The following is a 21,003-nucleotide window of genomic DNA, read 5'->3' on the forward strand; positions in this document are numbered from 1 at the left end:
CCAAATCTTTGTGTGAAATGATTTTTATGTTTTACATTAACCACTTGAACCCTAGCATCCCTATTCTGAGGAGAACTTTACCAAAAATAGCAGATCTACAAGCCCACAACGCCTCGCGCTGCAAGGCGTTGTGGGCTTGTAGATCTGCTATTTTTGGCAAAGAGGTTTGGTGTAGAGGGGAAAATGAGCAGACCAAGTAAAAATAAATAAAACACAATACAATATAGAGGGGGTCCCTTCTTCATCTCTCTCTCAGCTAGGGGGTCCTTGGCCTGAAAACGTTGAAAACCCCTGCTCTACATGCACGAGCAAGCACGCACCATCAGCGGCGAGCCGTCCTCAACACCTAAAACAATAGACCCTGGCTGCTTTTCATAACATTAGGCTACTGGAGAAAAGCCATGGACTTGAATTGAATGTGTGGACTTGAATTGAACTAGTCTCTGCACTGCAGAGTGTGAAAGGGTTAATGGCTTAGCAGAGGACCCAAGAACAAGCTTGCTGTAGCCTACCAGACACTCACCAAGTTATCCCCTTATTATTACTGTTCATATGATTGTTTTAAAACCACTGTTTTGAAAGCAATTTAAGTCTTTTTTTAAAAGTAATTCAAGTAAAGACAAGTTGTCTGATTATTTTAAGTACTTATGTGTGGGTGAGGAAAATAAAATAATGTATTCATTGAAACAAAAATAAAAACAACAAATTAACAATGCAACTAAATAATAAGAAATATAATTACGTTAAAAATCACATGTTGAATGCAGTATTTCAACTAGCACTGAGCTGATCGGCTATGTGATGTCATTAAATAGAGCCCCCCTGGCTCAAAAATCCACAGCTCATCACTGTTGAGACTGGACGCACAGGTGATTGTTTCATGCAATCAATTCCCAACATATTGTTTCGGGGTTTCTCTGGTTTCAGTTCATTCAACCTCCTCTTGTGTGTTGGCTAGTGAGGCGCGTCCTAATGAGACATGACGGAATGGGGTTCATTTGGTGCCGGCCTGCCCACGCATGGTTCTTAGCAGTGTGATGTAGTCACAAAAGGTTAAAGGAGGAGTTCACCCAAAAAATGATTTATTTTCTATCAATTGCACACCCCATGAAGCCTTGAATACATGGAATTATTTTGTTTTTTTGTGGCATTCCTAAGCCAATAATTTGATGCCCGGGTGTATTTCCGGTAGGAGACACAAAGAATCTACTTTGTGGCTCCTACCGGATACATTAGCCGGTAGGAGACAGGAATCAAATTATTAGCTTAGGAATGCGACAAAAACACAAATAAATCCATGTATTCAAGGCTTCACGGGGTGTGCAATTGATAGAAAATAAGTCATTTCTTCGGTGAACTACTCCTTTAAGGGCTCTATAACACAGATGAAGGGGATGAACGCTATAATGTTATCTGCAGTATAGGCCTGCGCTGCCTCCCCGTGGCGGTGTGAGGTATCACACGGACGAGGGGATGAACATTCCGTGCAGGTCCATGTGGACGGTGGCGTCGATGGAGGCTCGGGCGATCTCCTCAAAGGTCTGGGCGTTCAGAACCAGCAGGAAGGGAGAGATGTCCGGATCCGGGGAGATGACCGAGGACAGGATCACACCTGAAAAAACACACCCAGAGTTCATTTAGAGCAGTGGCTCTCAAACTTTTTCATGTCAAGGACCCCCAAAATTATATGTATTTGGCCGCGGACCCCCATCTAAAAATATTTTGTTCCAGGGACCCCCAGAAGCAAAGATTTCAGTTACAAATGTTCGCTTTAAAAATATATATTCAAAGATTTGCAAAAATATTCAAGATTTTTCAAAAATAGCAGATCTACAAGCTCATAGCGCGGCACTCGGTGCCGCGCTATCAGCTTGTAGATCTGCTATTTTTGAATAGCCAAAGTATAAAAGGTCATAATTATTCTGATGCTATATTTACACATTTTGCTGGGTACCCCCTGGAACCCCCTCAAGCACCCCTGGGGGTCCCCGGACCCCACTTTGAGAACCAAGGATTTAGAGAACAGATATTTAGTTTAAAGGAATAGTTCACCCCCAAAAATGACTTATTTTCTGTCAATTACACAACCCATGAAGCATTGAATTCATGGAGATTGTTTTGTTTTGGTCGTTTTACTGAGACAATAATTTGATGACCAGCTGAGTCTCCATTGAGTCTCTTACCGGACAAATGGTCATCAAATTATTGTCTCAGGAATGCGACATAAACAAACATATCTCCATGAATTCAATGCTTCATGGGGTGTGTAGAAAATACGTAATTATTTGGGTGAACTACTCCTTTAAGTCATAGGGCCCTATTTTCGCCAGTGCCTTACCCATTATCCCTAAACTTCTTTACCATTTCTTTTTTACTATTTTTAAAAGCATTTTCAAATAGTTCGAATAGGCGATCTACAAGCTCACAGCATGTCCACGCAAACCGGCTAGTTGAACTATTTGGAAATGTTTTTAAAAATAGTAAGAAATGGCAAAGGAGTTTAGGCTAATGGGTAAGACTAGTTTTAATTGGCGAAATTGTCAATAATATTTAGTCATAGTGTCAATCATCATAGCTCATTTTATATAGTATTTGTATATTGACAAATAGGTGGTCGCCAAATATTTTGAGTCATAGTTTTAGTCGACAAAATTAACACTGCCTGCAACACACTACCAAGAAGTACTTGAGTACATAGTTAGTTACTTTCCACTACTGACAAAGTAAACAATTAAACGTAGCAATAAAACAAAGTAGAAATACTACGTAAAAACTAAGTAAAACGGCCATACAATTATTTGTATTTATTCAGTTACTTACTTAGTTTTCACACACACAATAAATATTTCCTAATATCAGAACAATGAGATTTACAGGTTCAAAATCTGTTTCCCTGTAATTGTTCATGCATTTAGTAGATTAATAGCAGTTTCACACTATGGTCCCGGGTGCGCACCCTGGGCCACTTGGCTGATGTTGTGGTAGTGTGAACATTGCGTATCGTTCCCCGAAACGTATCACCGTTCCGTTCCCGAAACCACCTCGGGAGGTAGTTTCGGGTCCGATTCCTGCGGAGTCGGGAACGGAACGCGGCAGTGTGAATCCATCCGTACCAAGAGAAGGAAGTGGACTGCTAATCATATATCATTTATATATTTTTATAATGACGCATTATTTTAGCTGGGTTATACCTTCTCATAGTTCTACTTGAATGTTGACAAGAAATAATAATCCCGCTAGTGATTGAGTAGCGCGAGCCGTGAAAAATAATAAACAAACGTGGCGAACGTATATATAAGGATAAATACACCAAGGATTAGTCCGTGACGTTACTGCTAAAATACCAAGGATGCGTCCGTGACGCCAATATCATATTACCATCAGACAACGTTACATTTTGAGGTTTCAAAGACCAGTGCACACACTGCTTTGGTTGTGTATTGTTGATCTGTTGTTATTATAACTCAAGACAACGACAGGAACACAGTCAAACTTTATTATTCACTCTAGACTGTGAATGACATGCTCTCGCCCAAAGCCCCATAGTCAACAGCGCCCCCATGACGCACATATTTACCATTACTGTTGAAATTAAATGGTCTCGAGCGCGCAAGGATCTTGGCCAGTGTGAATGCTGGCCAACTGGGAGAAGCCATTCGTTCTCGGAAACGGTTTCATTCAAACGGACCATAGTGTGAAACCGCCCTGAATGTCTGCATTAGTAGTAGTATCTGTAGAACTTTACGCTCTGCATTTTATCACCCCATATGGTGTCTAGTCCCTCAGGGCTCTATATTAGTGAGTTTTGAGTTTTCGTTCTACATATGTTTGCTAAAAATAGCCGACAAGCTTGTTGATCTGCTATTTTCTGCCAAAGTTTCCCCAGTATATGGATACTGGGGTTTAACTGGTTCAGCAGTGTGTGTGGCTGTTCAGAGCGGGGGAATTGAACCCTCAACTCCTCCTCCTACCATCGTCTTCCTCCACGGCTCCCGGAGAGGCGACGAACACGGGTTCAGACGGGAAGCAGTTCTCACCCGTCCACTCCTTGTGTTCCCTGTTCAAGATGTCCACCTTAGCTATCTGTAACACAACACATAACACTATGTCTACCTTAGCTATCTGTAACATAACACATAACACTATGTCTACCTTAACTATCTGTAACATAACACTATGTCTACCTTAGCTATCTGTAACATTAACACATAACACTATGTCTACCTTAACTATCTGTAACATAACACTATGTCTGCCTTAGCTATCTGTAACATAACACATAACACTATGTCCACCTTAGCTATCTGTAACATAACACTATGTCTACCTTAGCTATCTGTAACATAACACTATGTCTACCTTAGCTATCTGTAACATAACACATAACACTATGTCTACCTTAACTATCTGTAACATAACACTATGTCTACCTTAGCTATCTGTAACATAACACATAACACTATGTCTACCTTAACTATCTGTAACATAACACTATGTCTACCTTAGCTATCTGTAACATAACACATAACACTATGTCTACCTTAGCTATCTGTAACATAACACTATGTCTACCTTAGCTATCTGTAACATAACACATAACACTATGTCTACCTTAGCTATCTGTAACACAACACATAACACTATGTCTACCTTAGCTATCTGTAACATAACACATAACACTATGTCTACCTTAGCTATCTGTAACATAACACATAACACTATGTCTACCTTAGCTATCTGTAACACAACACATAACACTATGTCTACCTTAGCTATCTGTAACATAACACATAACACTATGTCTACCTTAACTATCTGTAACATAACACTATGTCTACCTTAGCTATCTGTAACATAACACATAACACTATGTCTACCTTAACTATCTGTAACATAACACTATGTCTACCTTAGCTATCTGTAACATTAACACATAACACTATGTCTACCTTAGCTATCTGTAACATAACACATAACACTATGTCCACCTTAGCTATCTGTAACATAACACTATGTCTACCTTAGCTATCTGTAACATAACACATAACACTATGTCTACCTTAACTATCTGTAACATAACACTATGTCTACCTTAGCTATCTGTAACATAACACATAACACTATGTCTACCTTAGCTATCTGTAACATAACACATAACACTATGTCTACCTTAACTATCTGTAACATAACACTATGTCTACTTTAGCTATCTGTAACATTAACACATAACACTATGTCTACCTTAACTATCTGTAACATAACACTATGTCTACTTTAGCTATCTATAACATAACACAACATACATGATAGATAGATTTATTATTTGTGAATCTTGTGTTATACAGACAATACATTATTACTGTTATTATTATTAATAATACTTAATACACATTATTACTGTTGTTATTATTATTAATAATAATTAATACACATTATTACTGTTATTATTAATAATAATAATTAATACACATTATTACTGTTATTATTCATAATAATAATTAATACACATTATTACTGTTATTATTATTAATAATAATTAATACACATTATTACCTTGTTAGGGTGAGGGGACCATTCCACTCTGGATCCATAGAAATAACGATACTTTTTACCATTGAACTTATAGTTGATGCCTGGCAGCTCCAACCCTGATCCAACACACAATGTTATACTATGATTTAACACAATACAACACACAATGTTATACTATGATTTAACACAATACAACACACAATGTTATACTATGATTTAACACAATACAACACACAATGTTATACTATGATTTAACACAACACAATACAACACACAATGTTATACTATGATTTAACACAACACAATACAACACACAATGTTATACTATGTCATTGGGTGTCATTTGACATCATATATGTTATATATATGTGATATAATAACCTGTAAAGAGAACATCAGGAGTACATATATGTTGTTATATATATATGTGATATAATAACCTGTAAAGAGAACATCAGGAGTACAGTACACAGATCCATCTGTCTGCAGGACGGCCTGGGCTGTGGTGTCTGTCAACGTCACCAGGTTGTTGCCCTGGGGACTGTCCTGAAAAACAACAACAACAACAATATCAACAACAACATCCAAATGTTGTTGCATGCTGAAAACAGCATACTGTATATCGTTGAAAATAGCAGATCTACAAGCTCCAAGCGTTCGCATTTGAGCTTGTAGACGGGCTATTTCTGATGCTTTTGTGTGACAATGTTGTATGAACAAGCAGTGCATTGATTTATAGGGGGGAAAAAACATACAAGTTCAAATGTGGAGATGAGAGGTTTTCTGACCGACCGCATCAATATATGTACAGCTCACAACATGTTGCACCATGTGACGCGTTGAGGAAGTCTGAATCTGAATCAACTTTATTGTCACATCACAGGTTTACAGGTTTAAAGAAGTGGGTGAAATGCGTTGTGTGTTGTGTAAGCGGACTAAGCGCCATCGTTTTTGTTGTTTCCAGGAAAAGAAAAATGTTGTGTGTGTGTGTGTGTGTGTGTGTGTGTGTGTGTGTGTGTGTGTGTGTGTGTGTGTGTGTGTGTGTGTGTGCGTGTGCGTGTGCGCGTGCGCGCGTGTGTGTGTGTGTGTGTGTGTGTGTGTGTGTGTGTCACCTGGTCTACATTGAGAGGCAGTACAAATCTGTGGCAGACGGGGGGAGAGAAGGTCTTGTTGCTTTCCACCCAGTCGTCTGTGTCCTGTCTCATGTTCTGTATGGAGAAAACACTGTGTTATCACATACTACAACTGACCAAATATAACTACTATACATCATTCTGAGAGTGTACATATTACATTTATTACATTACAGTCATTTAGCAGACGCTTTTATCCAAAGCGACTTACAATAAGTGCATTCAACATAGGTAGGGAACAGCACTACTAATCACCAGAAGTCTTAAGTGCATTCTCTTCTAAAACAGGGGTCTTCAACGTTTTCAGCCCAAGGACCCCCTGGCTGAGAGAGAGCTGAAGCAGGGACCCCCTCTATATTTTATACAATTGTGATTTAGATTCAACTTTTTAAATGTTTACGTTTACTGTTCTTTTTCCCCTCTATACCTATACCTCTTTGCCAAAAATAGCCGATCTACAAGCTCACAACGCCTCGCAGCGCGAGGCGTTGTGAGCTTGTAGATCTGCTATTTTTGGCTAAAGTTCTCCTCAAAAAAGGGTTGCTATGGGGTTCAAGTGGTTAAGGTAAAAAAAAAAATCATATCACACAAAGATTTGGCAGACCCCCTGTAGTAACTCTGAGGACCCCCTAGGGGTCCCGGACCCCCTGTTGAAGACCCCTGTTCTAAAACAAGCAACTAGCGCAACCTAGCGCTAAGGTAAAAGTGCAATATATCAGCTACCTACTGTCTTAAACAGATGAGACACATAGGAAAATCAAATGAGCAAGAGCTCAGTGTATCAAATAAACAAGATCCAAAAAAAAAACCCCAAAAAAACAAGAGCTCGTACAACTACTTGACAACCCCGTTTGGGTACATATAAACTAACCTCTATGTAAAACATATCGTACAGGTTGCTGTCCTTGTATGTGATCATGTCAAAAACAACATGGCCGTCCTCCTCGTAGGCGTTGAGGTGGTGGAACACCACCAGAGCATCTCCTACGTAGCGGGTGGAGACGGCCTTCCCTGTCTTCCTGTTCACCAGGTGGAACCATGTCTGGGAGGACAGACAGACAGACAGGCAGACATTAGCAAAAATAGCAGATCAATAGCTCAAACTCGATGCTTGCATCTTCAGCTTGTAGATCGGCTATTTTCCAGCCATAGCCATAGTATAGCATCCTATAGGCTTATAGGTCAAACTGATTGCTATATATTAACACATTTTGCTCACTTTAGCCCTGTCTAAACTTTGGCTATTTGAAAAGCAGCCGATCTAAAAGCTCACAATGCGTCGCATTACAACACGTTGTGAACTAGCTTGTAGATCGGCTATTTTCAAGAAACTTCTAAAACAGGACTTTCTGCATAACGAGTACTTTTACTTTCGCTACTTTATTTTCATGCCAATACTTTTGTTTACAGGACTTGTACTTGTAACAGAGTATTTCTACATGGCGGTATCGATATTTTTACTTAAGTTAAGTGGCTCTAATAGTCCTTGGGCCAGACGAGATATCGCTACCACAAAGTTGGCAAAACCTTACCTATACTAAATTGTTTTTTGGGCCAATATAAGTAAATAAAAATATGATAGACTTTCCATAGGAGCAGCTTTTTATATTTTTTGACATGTTGTTATTTTTCTCTATAGGCGGATTTTCATTCATAGCCAACAACATATTAAAAGTTATATAACACACTTTTTGGACATCACACTGCTCCTTTTTTTTATAAATTAAACAAACCTGTGTCCAATTAAAGTAGTTGATGAAGTGGGTGTGGCCTATTTGGTGGTGGAGCAGTTTTTTCAGGAATCAAAGCTGAAGTAGTAGAGGCCCTAGGAGGGGTCCACGCGCGACTGCTTTTTTTTATTTCTAGTTTTGATTTTTGGCATCCATAGGACCTCTAATATTGGGATTTTGATGATCCCAAGAAAAAAAGTGGTCCCAAGTGTGTTTTTTTCAATGTTTTATTAACCCTATGAGACCTGCGGGATGGCTGGCTGGAACGCCGGCGAGACTGTCTTTCGGAGACTGTGGAACACTCAAATTTAGACGTAGCCCAAAGATAGAGATACCATTTGATTCCAGACAACCTCAGGTTTCCAATGGGACCAACCTTGTCATGCTACCTTGTCGGGAAGGGGGCTAAATACCTAATGATTCAAAGTTAAGACAACATTTTGGCGAGGGAAAAACGACCATCACCATTTTCCAAATGGTCCCTTGAGCTGTCACCTCAATATATGTGAATGAAAATGGGTTACATGGATACCTACAAGCCTCTCCTGTACAGACATGCCAAATGTATGCCTATCTCATGCAGTTCTGGGCAAGAACCATGCAGTGTTTTGCATGCAGTACAAATATGTAATTTCTGCCTATTGTAAAAAGGAGACCACTTCTAGGAGAGGAGACTGCATCTATAGCTGTATGAGACCACTGTACTGTATCTAGAAACCACTGTACTGTATCTAGACCACCCCACTGTATCTATTGCTATATGAGACCACTTTAATGTATCTAGAGACCACTGTATTGTATATATACCACCGCACTGTATCTATTGCTATATGAGACCACTTTACTGTATCTAGAGACCACTGTATTGTATATATACCACTGTACTGCATCTATTGCTACATGAGACCACTGTACTGCATATATGAGACCACTGTATTGCATCTAGACCACTGTGCTGCATCTGTATCCCACTGTACTGAATCTATAAACCACTGTGCTGCATCCAATCCCACTGTACTGAATCTATAAACTACTGTACTGCATGTATAGACCATTGTACTGCATTTATAGACCACATACATTGACCACTGTACTGTATCTATAAACCACTATACTGCATCTCAACTCAACACAGCTTTAAACATGTATATATAAAGCACATTTAACATGACTATGTCGCCACAAAGGCTCGGTAGATGCAGTACAGTGATCTACAGATGCACTAGAGTGATCTACAGATGCAGTAGAGTGATCTACAGATGCAGTTGAGTGGTCTACAGATGCACTACAGTGGTCTACAGATGCAGTAGAGTGGTGTACAGATGCAGTAGAGGGGTCTACAGATGCACTAGAGTGGTCTACAGATGCAGTAGAGGGGTCTACAGATGCACTACAGTGGTCTACAGATGCAGTAGAGTGGTCTACAGATGCAGTAGAGGGGTCTACAGATGCAGTAGAGTGGTCTACAGATGCACTACAGTGGTCTACAGATGCAGTAGAGTGGTCTACAGATGCAGTAGAGGGGTCTACAGATGCAGTAGAGTGGTCTACAGATGCAGTAGAGGGGTCTACAGATGCAGTAGAGTGGTCTACAGATGCAGTAGAGGGGTCTACAGATGCAGTAGAGTGGTCTACAGATGCACTACAGTGGTCTACAGATGCAGTATAGGGGTCTACAGATGCAGTAGAGGGGTCTACAGATGCAGTATAGGGGTCTACAGATGCAGTAGAGGGGTCTACAGATGCAGTATAGTGGTCTACAGATGCAGTAGAGTGGTCTACATATGCACTAGAGTGGTCTACAGATGCACTAGAGTGGTCTACAGATGCAGTAGAGGGGTCTACAGATGCAGTATCAGTGTCCAGAGATGTCTACAGATCAAGACAGTAGTCTACAGACATACTAGAGGGGTCTACAGACACACTAGAGGGGTCTACAGATCACGACAGGGGTCTACAGATGCACTACATGGTCTACACAGATGCACTACAGTGGTCTATCGATACAGTACAGCAGTCTATAGATACAGTAGCTAGTCTATAGATGCAGTACAGTGGTCTTTAGATGCAGTACAATGGTCTATATATGCAGTACAGTGGTTTATAGATTCAGTACAGTGGGATATAGATGCAGCACAGTGGTCTAGATGCAATACAGTGGTCTCATATAGCTAGATGCAGTACAGTGGTATATATACACAATACAGTGGTCTCTAGATACAGTAAAGTGGTCTCAGATAGCAATAGATACAGTGTGGTGGTCTGCACTAGAGTGATCTACAGATGCAGTAGAGGGGTCTAGATGCACTACAGTGGTCTACAGATGCAGTAGAGTGGTCTACAGATGCAGTAGAGGGGTCTACAGATGCACTACAGTGGTCTACAGATGAAGTAGAGTGGTCTGCAGATGCACTACAGTGGTCTACAGATGCAGTAGAGTGGTCTACAGACCACTTCCAATATATTCAGTACAGTACAGTGGTTTCTAGATACAGTACAGTGGTCTCATACAGCTATAGATGCAGTCTCCTCTCCTAGAAGTGGTCTCCTTTTTACAATAGGCAGAAATTACATATTTGTACTGAATGCAAAACACTGCATGGTTCTTGCCCAGAACTGCATGACCATCTTGGATGGCATCTTGAAAATTATGCCTTTCTGCTAAGTATATTTTCCTGGATATTTGGGATGTTCTCAAGCATGCCTAAAGGTACCAGAATCAATTGAAAACCCTTTTGTATCAATGTTTAGGGAGGTTTAGTGGTACTCTTTCTTATATGCCTATTGACCGGTCTATTTCTCATAAAAAGTGCTTGTTTAAGATAAGGCTGAAAATTACCACCCCAGAATGAAATACTATGGGTAAATTATACATTTCCTGAATCCTTAGGGTCATGTCAGTATTCCAGTTGTTGTGTTTTGTGTCTCTGATGTTTCTTGATGCCACAGAACTAAAAGAAAATATATGGTTTAGGCGGAAATTGTGAGAAAAAAAAGGTTATTAAAGGTTTGAAGAGCTCCAGTGACCACTGTACTTATCATACATAGTCACCAAAGGGCTCGAATGAAAGCTCAAAGTGTCCCCTTAAAAATGATACCAAACATAAAATATAAAACATTGTAATATGCCCTGAACGTGAGCCAATACCAAGATATGCACATGTGTCTAAAATGCCATTTTTCTATGGGGGGTGGTAACTTTAGCAGCTGATAACCCCAATTTAGCTGGGCCTCAGGAAGGTCTATCATACAAAAATAATATCTAGGGATGTATAGGAATAAAAAAATCCCAACTAGAATTTGCCATCCCAGGTGGTAGCGATATGTGAGATTTTGGGGTTTGGCCCAAGGACTATAAGTATGACATACTGTAAGAACTAAACTAAAAGCCCACTCACGACGTCGTCCTTGTCGTACTTCAGACAGCTGCCCCAGTTGACTCCTCTGAAGTAGGCGGTGGCCAGACGCATGAGGTCCAGTTTAAAGGGCTGCTCCACGAACACCACGTAGTTCTCCGTCATCCCGAAGCTGTGGTAGTAGCTGGGATAGAGCATGGAGCGGAACGGGATGGAACACACCTGTTCCACCTTACGCAGTGCCGGCTTACCTCGCTCCTTGTCTGGGATAAAAAACACAATAAAACAAAAACACAACTATCAGTGATTCTCAACCTTTTTCATGTCAAGGACCCCCAGCTTCATATGCGTCTCAACCTTTACAAAAAAAAAATTTGAACTGGGGACCCCCTCCCCACCCTGACAAGCTCTTACATTTCGTTTGACTTGGATCCACAGATCAATATTGTGAAAATAGTTGACGTTGCGAGACGTTGTGAGCTTGTAGATCGGCTGTTTTCGTAATTATATATATCACAATTTGGCCAATGTTTGATCATTTTTATAGTATAGTTTGTTGATTATCTTTGACGCAGTGATAGTAATAGTAAAAAGGTCTTAAAAGTGCTTAAATTGTAACTTTATAAATGTGCAGATGCCCTCTATACAATTAATACTGTAGCCTATGTAATGTTGGTTTGTTTACTGTTGAGTGAGAAAACAATGTTGCACATGTGTGTGTGTGTGTGTGTGTGTGTGTGTGTGTGTGTGTGTGTTGTGTTGTGTTGTGTTGTGTTGTGTTGTGTTGTGTTGTGTTGTGTTGTGTTGTGTTGTGTTGTGTTGTGTTGTGTTTGAGCGGTGCTCTCGTACCCGTGGCGTCCTTAGGGACTTTGAAGATGACATACTTGGGTCGTCCCAGGCCCATGATGGCTGTGCCCATGTTGTAGGTGTTCCCTTCATCATCGTAATGAGGATGAGCCGTGGCCAGGTTGATGGCTATGTGGTTCCTGTAGTTCACCTGGAAAATACTTCTTCACTTTAGTAACTATGTACATTTACTCTAGGATAGTGTACTTGTAATAGAGTATTACCAGGTTGATGGCTATGTGGGACTGTAGATCACCTGGAAATTACACTGTATTGTAATGGAGTATTTCTACATTGATGCATTTGGTATTTTCTGTTGACTAAACAGCTGTAGAGACTCCTTGTATGAACAAACACTCTATAGCAATGATTACTATCACAATATAGAGCTTTAACTAAAGGGTTGAGCAAGGCATCAGCGCTGATAGAGTTACAGGTTCCATTTCTACCTGATTCAGCACATATAGTCCTGTCCTTTATGACATAATGTTATCTAATCTGTGTCTATTATAATACTATATGTCTTTACTGCAACAGGAAGGTTCAGAGTGCACACATCCTAAAGATAACTAAACATCTATACGTACATAAAGACTATTGTAAAGAACACAAAACAACACAATGAAAGTGATTTGTTTTTGAAAGAGATCGACTATGTTAACATGAGGGAAAAAAGAACAGAGCAAGTTATGATGTGACACATTGTTTCACATTGTTGCTTGTAGATCTGTCATGTTTGAGCGTGTGCCTTGTACTGTAAAACTAGACTAATGTGATCACAATGACACAGATGTCAATTCATTGCAGGAGATCATATTCCAGCCCAGATAGTGTGTTCTTTGATGAAATTAGAAACAGTTAGTGTTATTGAAATAGACTGCCTATTTGATCTTTATAGGTATGGACACTTGTTTTACATCCAAACTTATGAAATATCAGCCTTTGGTGGAACGCATTATGGCCTTATATATAACTGTAAACGTATTGTCCTTGTGTTTGAGAGTCTGGGCCACGTTCACTTACTTGTGCTCTGTGAATTATAATTGGGAGGATTGCAAAATAGTATATATATATATATATATATATATATATATATATATATATATATATATATATATATATATATATATATATATATATATATATATATATATATATATATATATATATATATATATATATATATATATATATATATATTTATTTTTTTAAAGGCTAAATACCGTTCTATCTCAGCTATCATGAGCAGTTTGTTGATCTGGAGAAGACCGTGTTCCATATATCCTTGACTACTAAGAATAAAAAAGATACTAAGCCATCAAAGTGTTATTTTTTTCCCTCTGTGTGTTAATAAGCAGGTGCATCCAGCTTTATCTGGTTTGACCATAATGTAACCTTCTTCTGGTCAGTGTTTGAATCTATTATGTGTGTGTGTGTGTGTGTGTGTGTGTGTGTGTGTGTGTGTGTGTGTGTGTGTGTGTGTGTGTGTGTGTGTGTGTGTGTGTGTGTGTGTGTGTGTGTGTGTGTGTACTCACTCTGCCCACAGTGTCCAGGCTGTGAGGGTCTATCTGGTTGATGTAATTGACCTCAGAAGAGGCGTAGTAATCCTCTCCATAACGGATGATGTTGATCAGGTTGTTGTCGGTGAAATCTGGGATGGCGTTACACATGTAGGTGAAGGCTCTGGTACAAAGACATAAAGGTTAGAAGGTTAGTTGGGTTAAGGTTTAGTATTTGTTTAAGGTGTGCAGCGCTACATATACACAAATCCACGGAGCGCTGTAGGTGGCGACTCTGTCAGCTGCTGCCGCGGTGTCAGACAGCTGCAGTCACTGACTGCTCACGTTACTATTTTACCTGGCTGTCACATGGCTGTGAGTTTGGTGACTTTGTTTTTCACAACCAATTTAGCGTTAGTTAGTGTTAGTTATTAGTTAGTAATAAACCAAGCAGGTAAAGAGTAACGTCAACAGACGGACAGAACCGCAGCAGCAGCAGCTGACTGAGTCTGACACCGCAGCAACTACAGGGCAGCGCTCTGTGGATTTGTGTATTTGCAGTATATTTGTAGGGTAATTATGATGCATTATGTAGTGGGTTGAGCTTTTCCTTAGTTATGTAACACCCCCAAATCACTCCTATCTATTCAGGACAGCTGAGACACCTGGCTGATTAAAAGGGAGTCGCACCTGGCTATTTGTAGTGTAGCTGGCTGGCTTGTGTTTGCCTGGCCGTGTGTTGGGTCGTAGGTGGGAGAAGGTGATTGATGGCATCTGATGGTGGGCTATGTTGCCCCCCCCCACCTGTCATACAAAGAGGAAGGGTAGGAAACACTACCCTTCCTCTTAGCCTTGCCTACTTGTTGTCAATTAGTTGTACGAGCTCTTGTTTTATTTTATTGGATCGTGTTTATTAGATACACTTATTTGTTTTAGCTCTTGCTCATTTGATTTTCCTATTGTGTCTCATCTGTTAAAGAAAGTAGGTAGCTGATATATGTCACTTTTACCTTAGCGCTAGGTATACTCTTAGTTGCTTGTTTTAGAAGAAAATGCTCTTTATACTTCTGGTGATTAGTAGTTTTGTTCCCTACTTATGTTGAATGCACTTACTGTAAGTCACTTTGGATAAAAGTGTCTGCTAAATCAGTGGTTCTCAAACTTTTTCATGTCAAGGACCCCCAAATTGACACTTATTAGCCCGCGGACCCCCATTTGAAAAGATAATCCAGGGACCCCAATAAGAGAAGTTTTTTTTTACGGCTCTAGCAGTGATTCTCAACCATTTTAATTTCAAGGACCCCCAGTTTTACATGCATTAGGGCTACAGACCCCCATTTAATGGCATTTCTATCTATGGGACCCCCTAATTCATATCGTGAATCAATGTCAATTTAACTCTGAGAGTGTACAAATGGAACCAAATGGACCCGTCAGGGTCCATTTGGTTCCATTTGTACACTCTCAGAGTTACAGACCCATAAGGGTCCATTTGGCTCCTGTCCATCATTTAGCTGGGGACCCCCTGGAACCCCCTCAAGTACCCCTGGGGGTCCCCGGACCCCACTTTGAGAACCACTGTGCTAAATGACTGTAATGTAATGTACAGCCTCGTATGCCACATGCCACAGCTCTCCACATGATGGTTCAGTGGCGTGTTGTCATGGACCAGCCAGGGAGCTCTGATGACGGCATGGCCTCTCGTTGCCTGTAGTGTGACTCTCTTAACCTGAGGAGGAGCTCTGTGGCCCTGATGTTTTTTTTTGTCCTTTTGTTATTTTCTTGATTAGGTTATTTTGTTAAGATGGATTTATTATGCAAACCAACATGATTATTATGGCTATAGAGGGCTTGTGATATTCTATTGCCAGTTAGTCCGGGTGGGCCATATTGATAGTCCTACAGTGGTGGAAAAAGTACTCAAATTCTTTACTTAAGTAAAAGTACCAATACTGCAATATAAAAATACTCTGTTACAAGTAAAAGTCCAGAATTCAAAATGTACTTGAGTAAAAGTACAAAAGTATTGGCATCAAAATGTATTTAAAGTACCAGAAGTAAAAGTACTAAATGTTTGAAAATAGCAGATCTACAAGCTCAAAACGCGTCGCGATGCGACGCGTTGTGAGCTTGTAGATCTGCTATTTCCAAATAGCCTCGGTATAAAATAGGGTTAAAGTGGTTAATGTATGTTTCATTATATCATAATTTATGTCTGAAAAGTAACTAAAGTTTTCAAATAATTGTAGTGGAGTAAAAGTACAATATTTGCCTCTGAGATGTAGTAGAAGTAAAAGAATTGGAAATTGGAAATACTCAAGTAAAGTACAAATACCTCAAAATTGTACTTAAGTAAATGTACTTAGTAACGTTCCACCACTGGTCACAGGCTTGTAGTGTGGTCTGGTGCATGTTTACTATGACTATGACTATGACTGCATGCTGGATTGTGTGTAGTGTTAACCACTATGTTTGTGCTTTACAGACAGTGTGAATGTGACTGAGCGTGCGCTTTCTGGTGGCCCCATAGACGTATTTAATATCGTGTCAAATAAGAACTGTGTTCCAAAAATAAACAAGTGACCCCGGCGGTTTGACTCTTATGGATATGAAGCATCAACTGACGGTGAGAAAATGATAAAGTTACTTCCGCCAAATTAGTTACATTTTCTCCAGAAACAGACTGTATCAAATATGAGTGACTGACTATCATAAACTATACAGAACCTCCTCCCTGACAATATCGCCGAGACAGTTTGTTTATTTTTGGACCACAATTCTTATATGAGACGATTCTAAGATGACCCAATGTTATTCTCCATAGAGAAATTACTTTACGAACCAGGGGATGAACGAGTGACGTCAGGACTTCTGTACTCTATGGGTTAAATATGTACCTGGAGAAGATGTTTTTGCAGGGGTCAGGGTAGATCATGGTTCCAAACTCACACACAACGATCTTGTTGGCTCTGCTGTTCCTCTTGTAGGTGTCACTACGAAGGAACTTACTCCTGTAATACACCTCCCCTAAAACACACACAACACAACAACACACTGTAACACACCTCCTCTAAAACACACACAATACAACAACACACAACTTACTCCTGTAACACACCTCCCCAGGGGGGGGTCCCCAAATAGTTCTGCGGGTCCCCAGATGATTAGCTTAATGTGCAACATTGTGTTCTCACTCAACTGTAAACAAACCAACACACAGTATATAAGTGTATACAGGGTATCTGCACATTTATAAAGTTACAATGTAAATAACTTTAAAATGAAAAGGGAAAACAAACAAAAAACTAATAGTAAGACCATTACTACGTCAAAATTAAACTATAAAAAATGATCAAACATTGTCAAACTTTGTAAAATATTATCAGAAGCAACATTTTTGAAAATAGCTGATCTACAAGCTCACAACGCCTCGCATTGCAAGAAAGTGAGAGCTGGTAGATCGGCTATTTTCCTAATATTTATTTCAATATGTTCCAATATGATTATTTTGGAGGGTCACGGCCTGAAAAGTTTGGGAACTCAACAAAAAAAATATATTTGTTTCTCTTCTATTTCATCAATTAGGATATCTATTTTTTGTGGTATAAAGTATAATGTTACATGGGTTCCCATATTACTCATAGGGTAACAAGTGGAGGCTTTGTTTGGAGGCGCAGGGGGCCCCAAAGTTGAGCTTTGCTTGGAGCCCCGCAATTTCCTAAATCTGCCCCTGACTTCACGTTCCTGAAATCACCTGACAGACCTGCTGCTAAATCACTGCCTCTCAACGGGTGGTCCAGGGACCCCCGGGGTCACAGGGGGTCCCCGGCAAAATGTGGAACAGTTAAAAAAAAACTTACGCTCTATCTTATACGTTGACTATTAGAAACCGGCAGATCTACAAGCTCACACTGTGAGCTTGTAGATCTGCTGTTTTTAAAAGAAAAAAGAAAAAGGGAAAAAAGTGGAAAAGCCAGGGTTAATAATGTCACTAATATTTCATTGGTTAAAAGGCAATCCAATGAGAGAAGGTATAAAAAGGACTATTCAGTAGGCCATAGTATAGACAGTTGCAGAATTCTGCATTAAATCTAATCTAACCAAAATCTTCTGTCATGGGGGTCCCTGGCACCAAATATTTACACATGTGCAGGGTCCGTGGCTTATGTATCACTTTAGGGATCCTTGACATGAACCATTTAATACACATAAAACTAAAGGTTTGGTAATGTGTGTTTGGTAGATTATTGCTCTGTTGTACCAATACTTCTTGACAATAACTTGCCATTAGAAAGCCTGTTAATTTCCATTCTAAATGGTGCCCCAAAGGGACATGCATTTTTGGGATGTGGGCTGTGCCCATGAAACACGTGACACATCTCTGCCAATGACAGACAGATAATCCTGCTGTTGCTATTGACTGTTGTCTGTGTTGTTTGGTGGATTGGATAACTGAAGTCTTTCAGTAACAAGGATGGACCAAGACATATTAATTCATTTATATCTGCCCGACACAAGAAGATAATCCAGCGTACCGTCTCTGAAGGTGTAGCTGTGTATCAGAGACATCCCATACCTTATATATACATTATATCTTATATATAAACATTATAATCCAGCGTACCGTCTCTGAAGGTGTAGCTGTGTATCAGAGACATCCCATCAAACCAGTGGTTGTAGGCGGAGTCTCCCACCGAGAACAGACCTGGACCATTACGTAGTAGAGTACCCTGCAGCCAATCAGGAACCACCCCTACACACACACGCGTGCGCACGCACACACACACACACACACACACACACACACACACACACACACACACACGCGTGCGCACACACACACACACGCACATGGACGCACGTAGAGGAGAGGGGAGCGGAGGAGAGGAGAGGAGAGGATGTTTTAATTAAATCACATTGAATTGTCTTGTTGTTGTTAATGTGTTTTAGGGATTTATCAAAATGCCAAAACGCCTCAAAGTAGGGTTTGAAATATAGAGCTCAACAACTTACACCTCTTATTCTAGGGGCAAACACTGGGCAAAAAAATAGCAGATCTACAAGCTCACAACGCTTCACATTGTGAGCTCCTAGATCGGCTATTGTCAAATGGGCAAAGTATAAAATAGGACTATACTGTATGTTTTGCAATAAACATCTAAATATGCAAATTAACCAGTAAAGTATTCAAATAATTAGTAGTGGAGTAAAAAGTAGCAATACTTGAAACCCTAATTCACAAGTTTTGTCAGAAGTTTTCAAAATGTGTCTGAATGTTTAGAAACTCTTCAGTCAGAGTAATAAGTGTTTCAAAGCCTTACCTTTGATGTCTGCTTTCACAGGCTCTGGAGTCTCACTTCCATTCTTAGCGAATATGGATTGCATGTTCCCGTTATTTCCCAGTGAAGTGTGTTACTGTGTGCAGATATGATGTGAAGCATTAAGTGTGAGGAGGAACATGTGTTGTGTTTGTACTGTGACCCTACAGCTCATCTAAACCACTCCTCACTCTCTCACTGGGTTGCATAATACTACTTACTGTTACACAACCTCTTAATACTTCCTCTGCCTTTTCAAAATAAAACTCAAACTACCCCTAACTGATACCAGGCAAGTGCAGGGGGAAAGTAAATGAGTACAGTGCTGTACTTGAGTTCAAGAAAAGAAAAGTAAATATTGTACTTGTTACTGCACACCAACTGTTTGAAAGCTTTAGTTACTAGTTACTTTGTAGATTTAGATATGATTACAAAACATACATTAACAAATTTAACCTATTATACTTTGGCTTGGCTATTTGAATAAAGAAAGAAAAATAGAAATACAATACGAAACAAAAGGTGCTAGAAGGATTGCTAAAAACATATGAAAGGTGGGGAAACAATAACGATATCAACACAGTAACAACAATATACAGTAATGTCCTACAGGATGAGGTATATCCACATTGTACAGTATTATTAGTGGGTAAAGATATTAATAAATAACACGTATCAGTACAGTTGTGTCATCCATGTGTAATTGTTGTTAACTTATAGATTATTGACATACGTTCACACTAATGAACCTGCACAGTGCTTCACACACTGACATGTAAGTCACATGTCAGTGGAAAACGTACTCACATTTGTTACTTAAGTAAAAGTATCAATACAGCAATGTAGAAATACTCTGTTACAAGTAAACGTCAGGAATTAAAAGATGACTTGAGTAAAAGTAACAAAATTATTGGTTTAAAAATGTACTTAAAAAGTACCAATAGTAGAAAGTCATTATGCAGAATGTCCCATTTCACAAGTTTTCAAAATAGACTAATCTTTTGAAAATAGCAGATCTACAAGCTCACAATGCAACGCATTGTGAGCTTGTAGATCTGCTATTTGGACAAATGGACGAAATATGTATAGGGCTGAAGTGGTTAATGTTTCTTTTGTAATAATAATCCAAATCTACAAAGTAACTAGTAACTACAGTTTTCTAATAATTGCAGTGGAGTAAAAGTATAACATTTGCCTCTGAGATGTAGTGGAGTAGAAGTAAAAGTACTGAAAATTGGAAATACTCCAGTATAGTAAGTAAAAGTACCTCAAAATAGTACTTAAGTACAGTACTTGAGTACATGTACTTACTTTACAGCACTGCATGTCATGGTGTCTGGACCTCAGTGACATGTGAACGTTGGACTTGGTTTACCAACACGTCTGCTTATCAGCCTGAGGATAATTATCTAAATCAGTATATGGTTTTATGGGCTGTAAGACTGTAATGATGACATATTGTTCATTAAACACACTGTCACAACCCGGCCCGAGGGGCCATGACACACTGAGGAGGACAAGAAGTAACATTAATGTAGTAACAAATAACTTAAAGGACAACTTTGTTTTTTTACAACCAAGGTTTATGT

The 21,003-nt window shown here is 39.5% G+C and overlaps 1 protein-coding gene across 1 annotated transcript; it reads right to left on the reverse strand.

Moving 5' to 3' along the window:
- Positions 1-1,457: 1,457 nt before the first annotated feature.
- bco1l (beta-carotene oxygenase 1, like) lies at positions 1,458-19,484 on the reverse strand (the record flags this gene model as incomplete). Its single annotated transcript, XM_084051153.1, has 12 exons — positions 19,418-19,484; positions 18,721-18,849; positions 16,994-17,123; positions 14,133-14,280; positions 12,601-12,748; positions 11,794-12,014; positions 7,537-7,707; positions 6,645-6,740; positions 5,973-6,078; positions 5,554-5,648; positions 3,972-4,083; positions 1,458-1,612 (listed from the first exon to the last, which is right to left on the reverse strand). Exons 1-12 carry the CDS (start codon positions 19,479-19,481, stop codon positions 1,458-1,460), a joined length of 1,575 nt encoding a protein of 524 aa, XP_083907279.1. The 5' UTR covers positions 19,482-19,484.
- Positions 19,485-21,003: the final 1,519 nt, after the last annotated feature.

This window comes from Gymnoscopelus microlampas (assembly GCF_963454915.1).
Source record: "Gymnoscopelus microlampas genome assembly, chromosome: 24".
NCBI classification, from domain to species: Eukaryota; Metazoa; Chordata; class Actinopteri; order Myctophiformes; family Myctophidae; genus Gymnoscopelus; species Gymnoscopelus microlampas.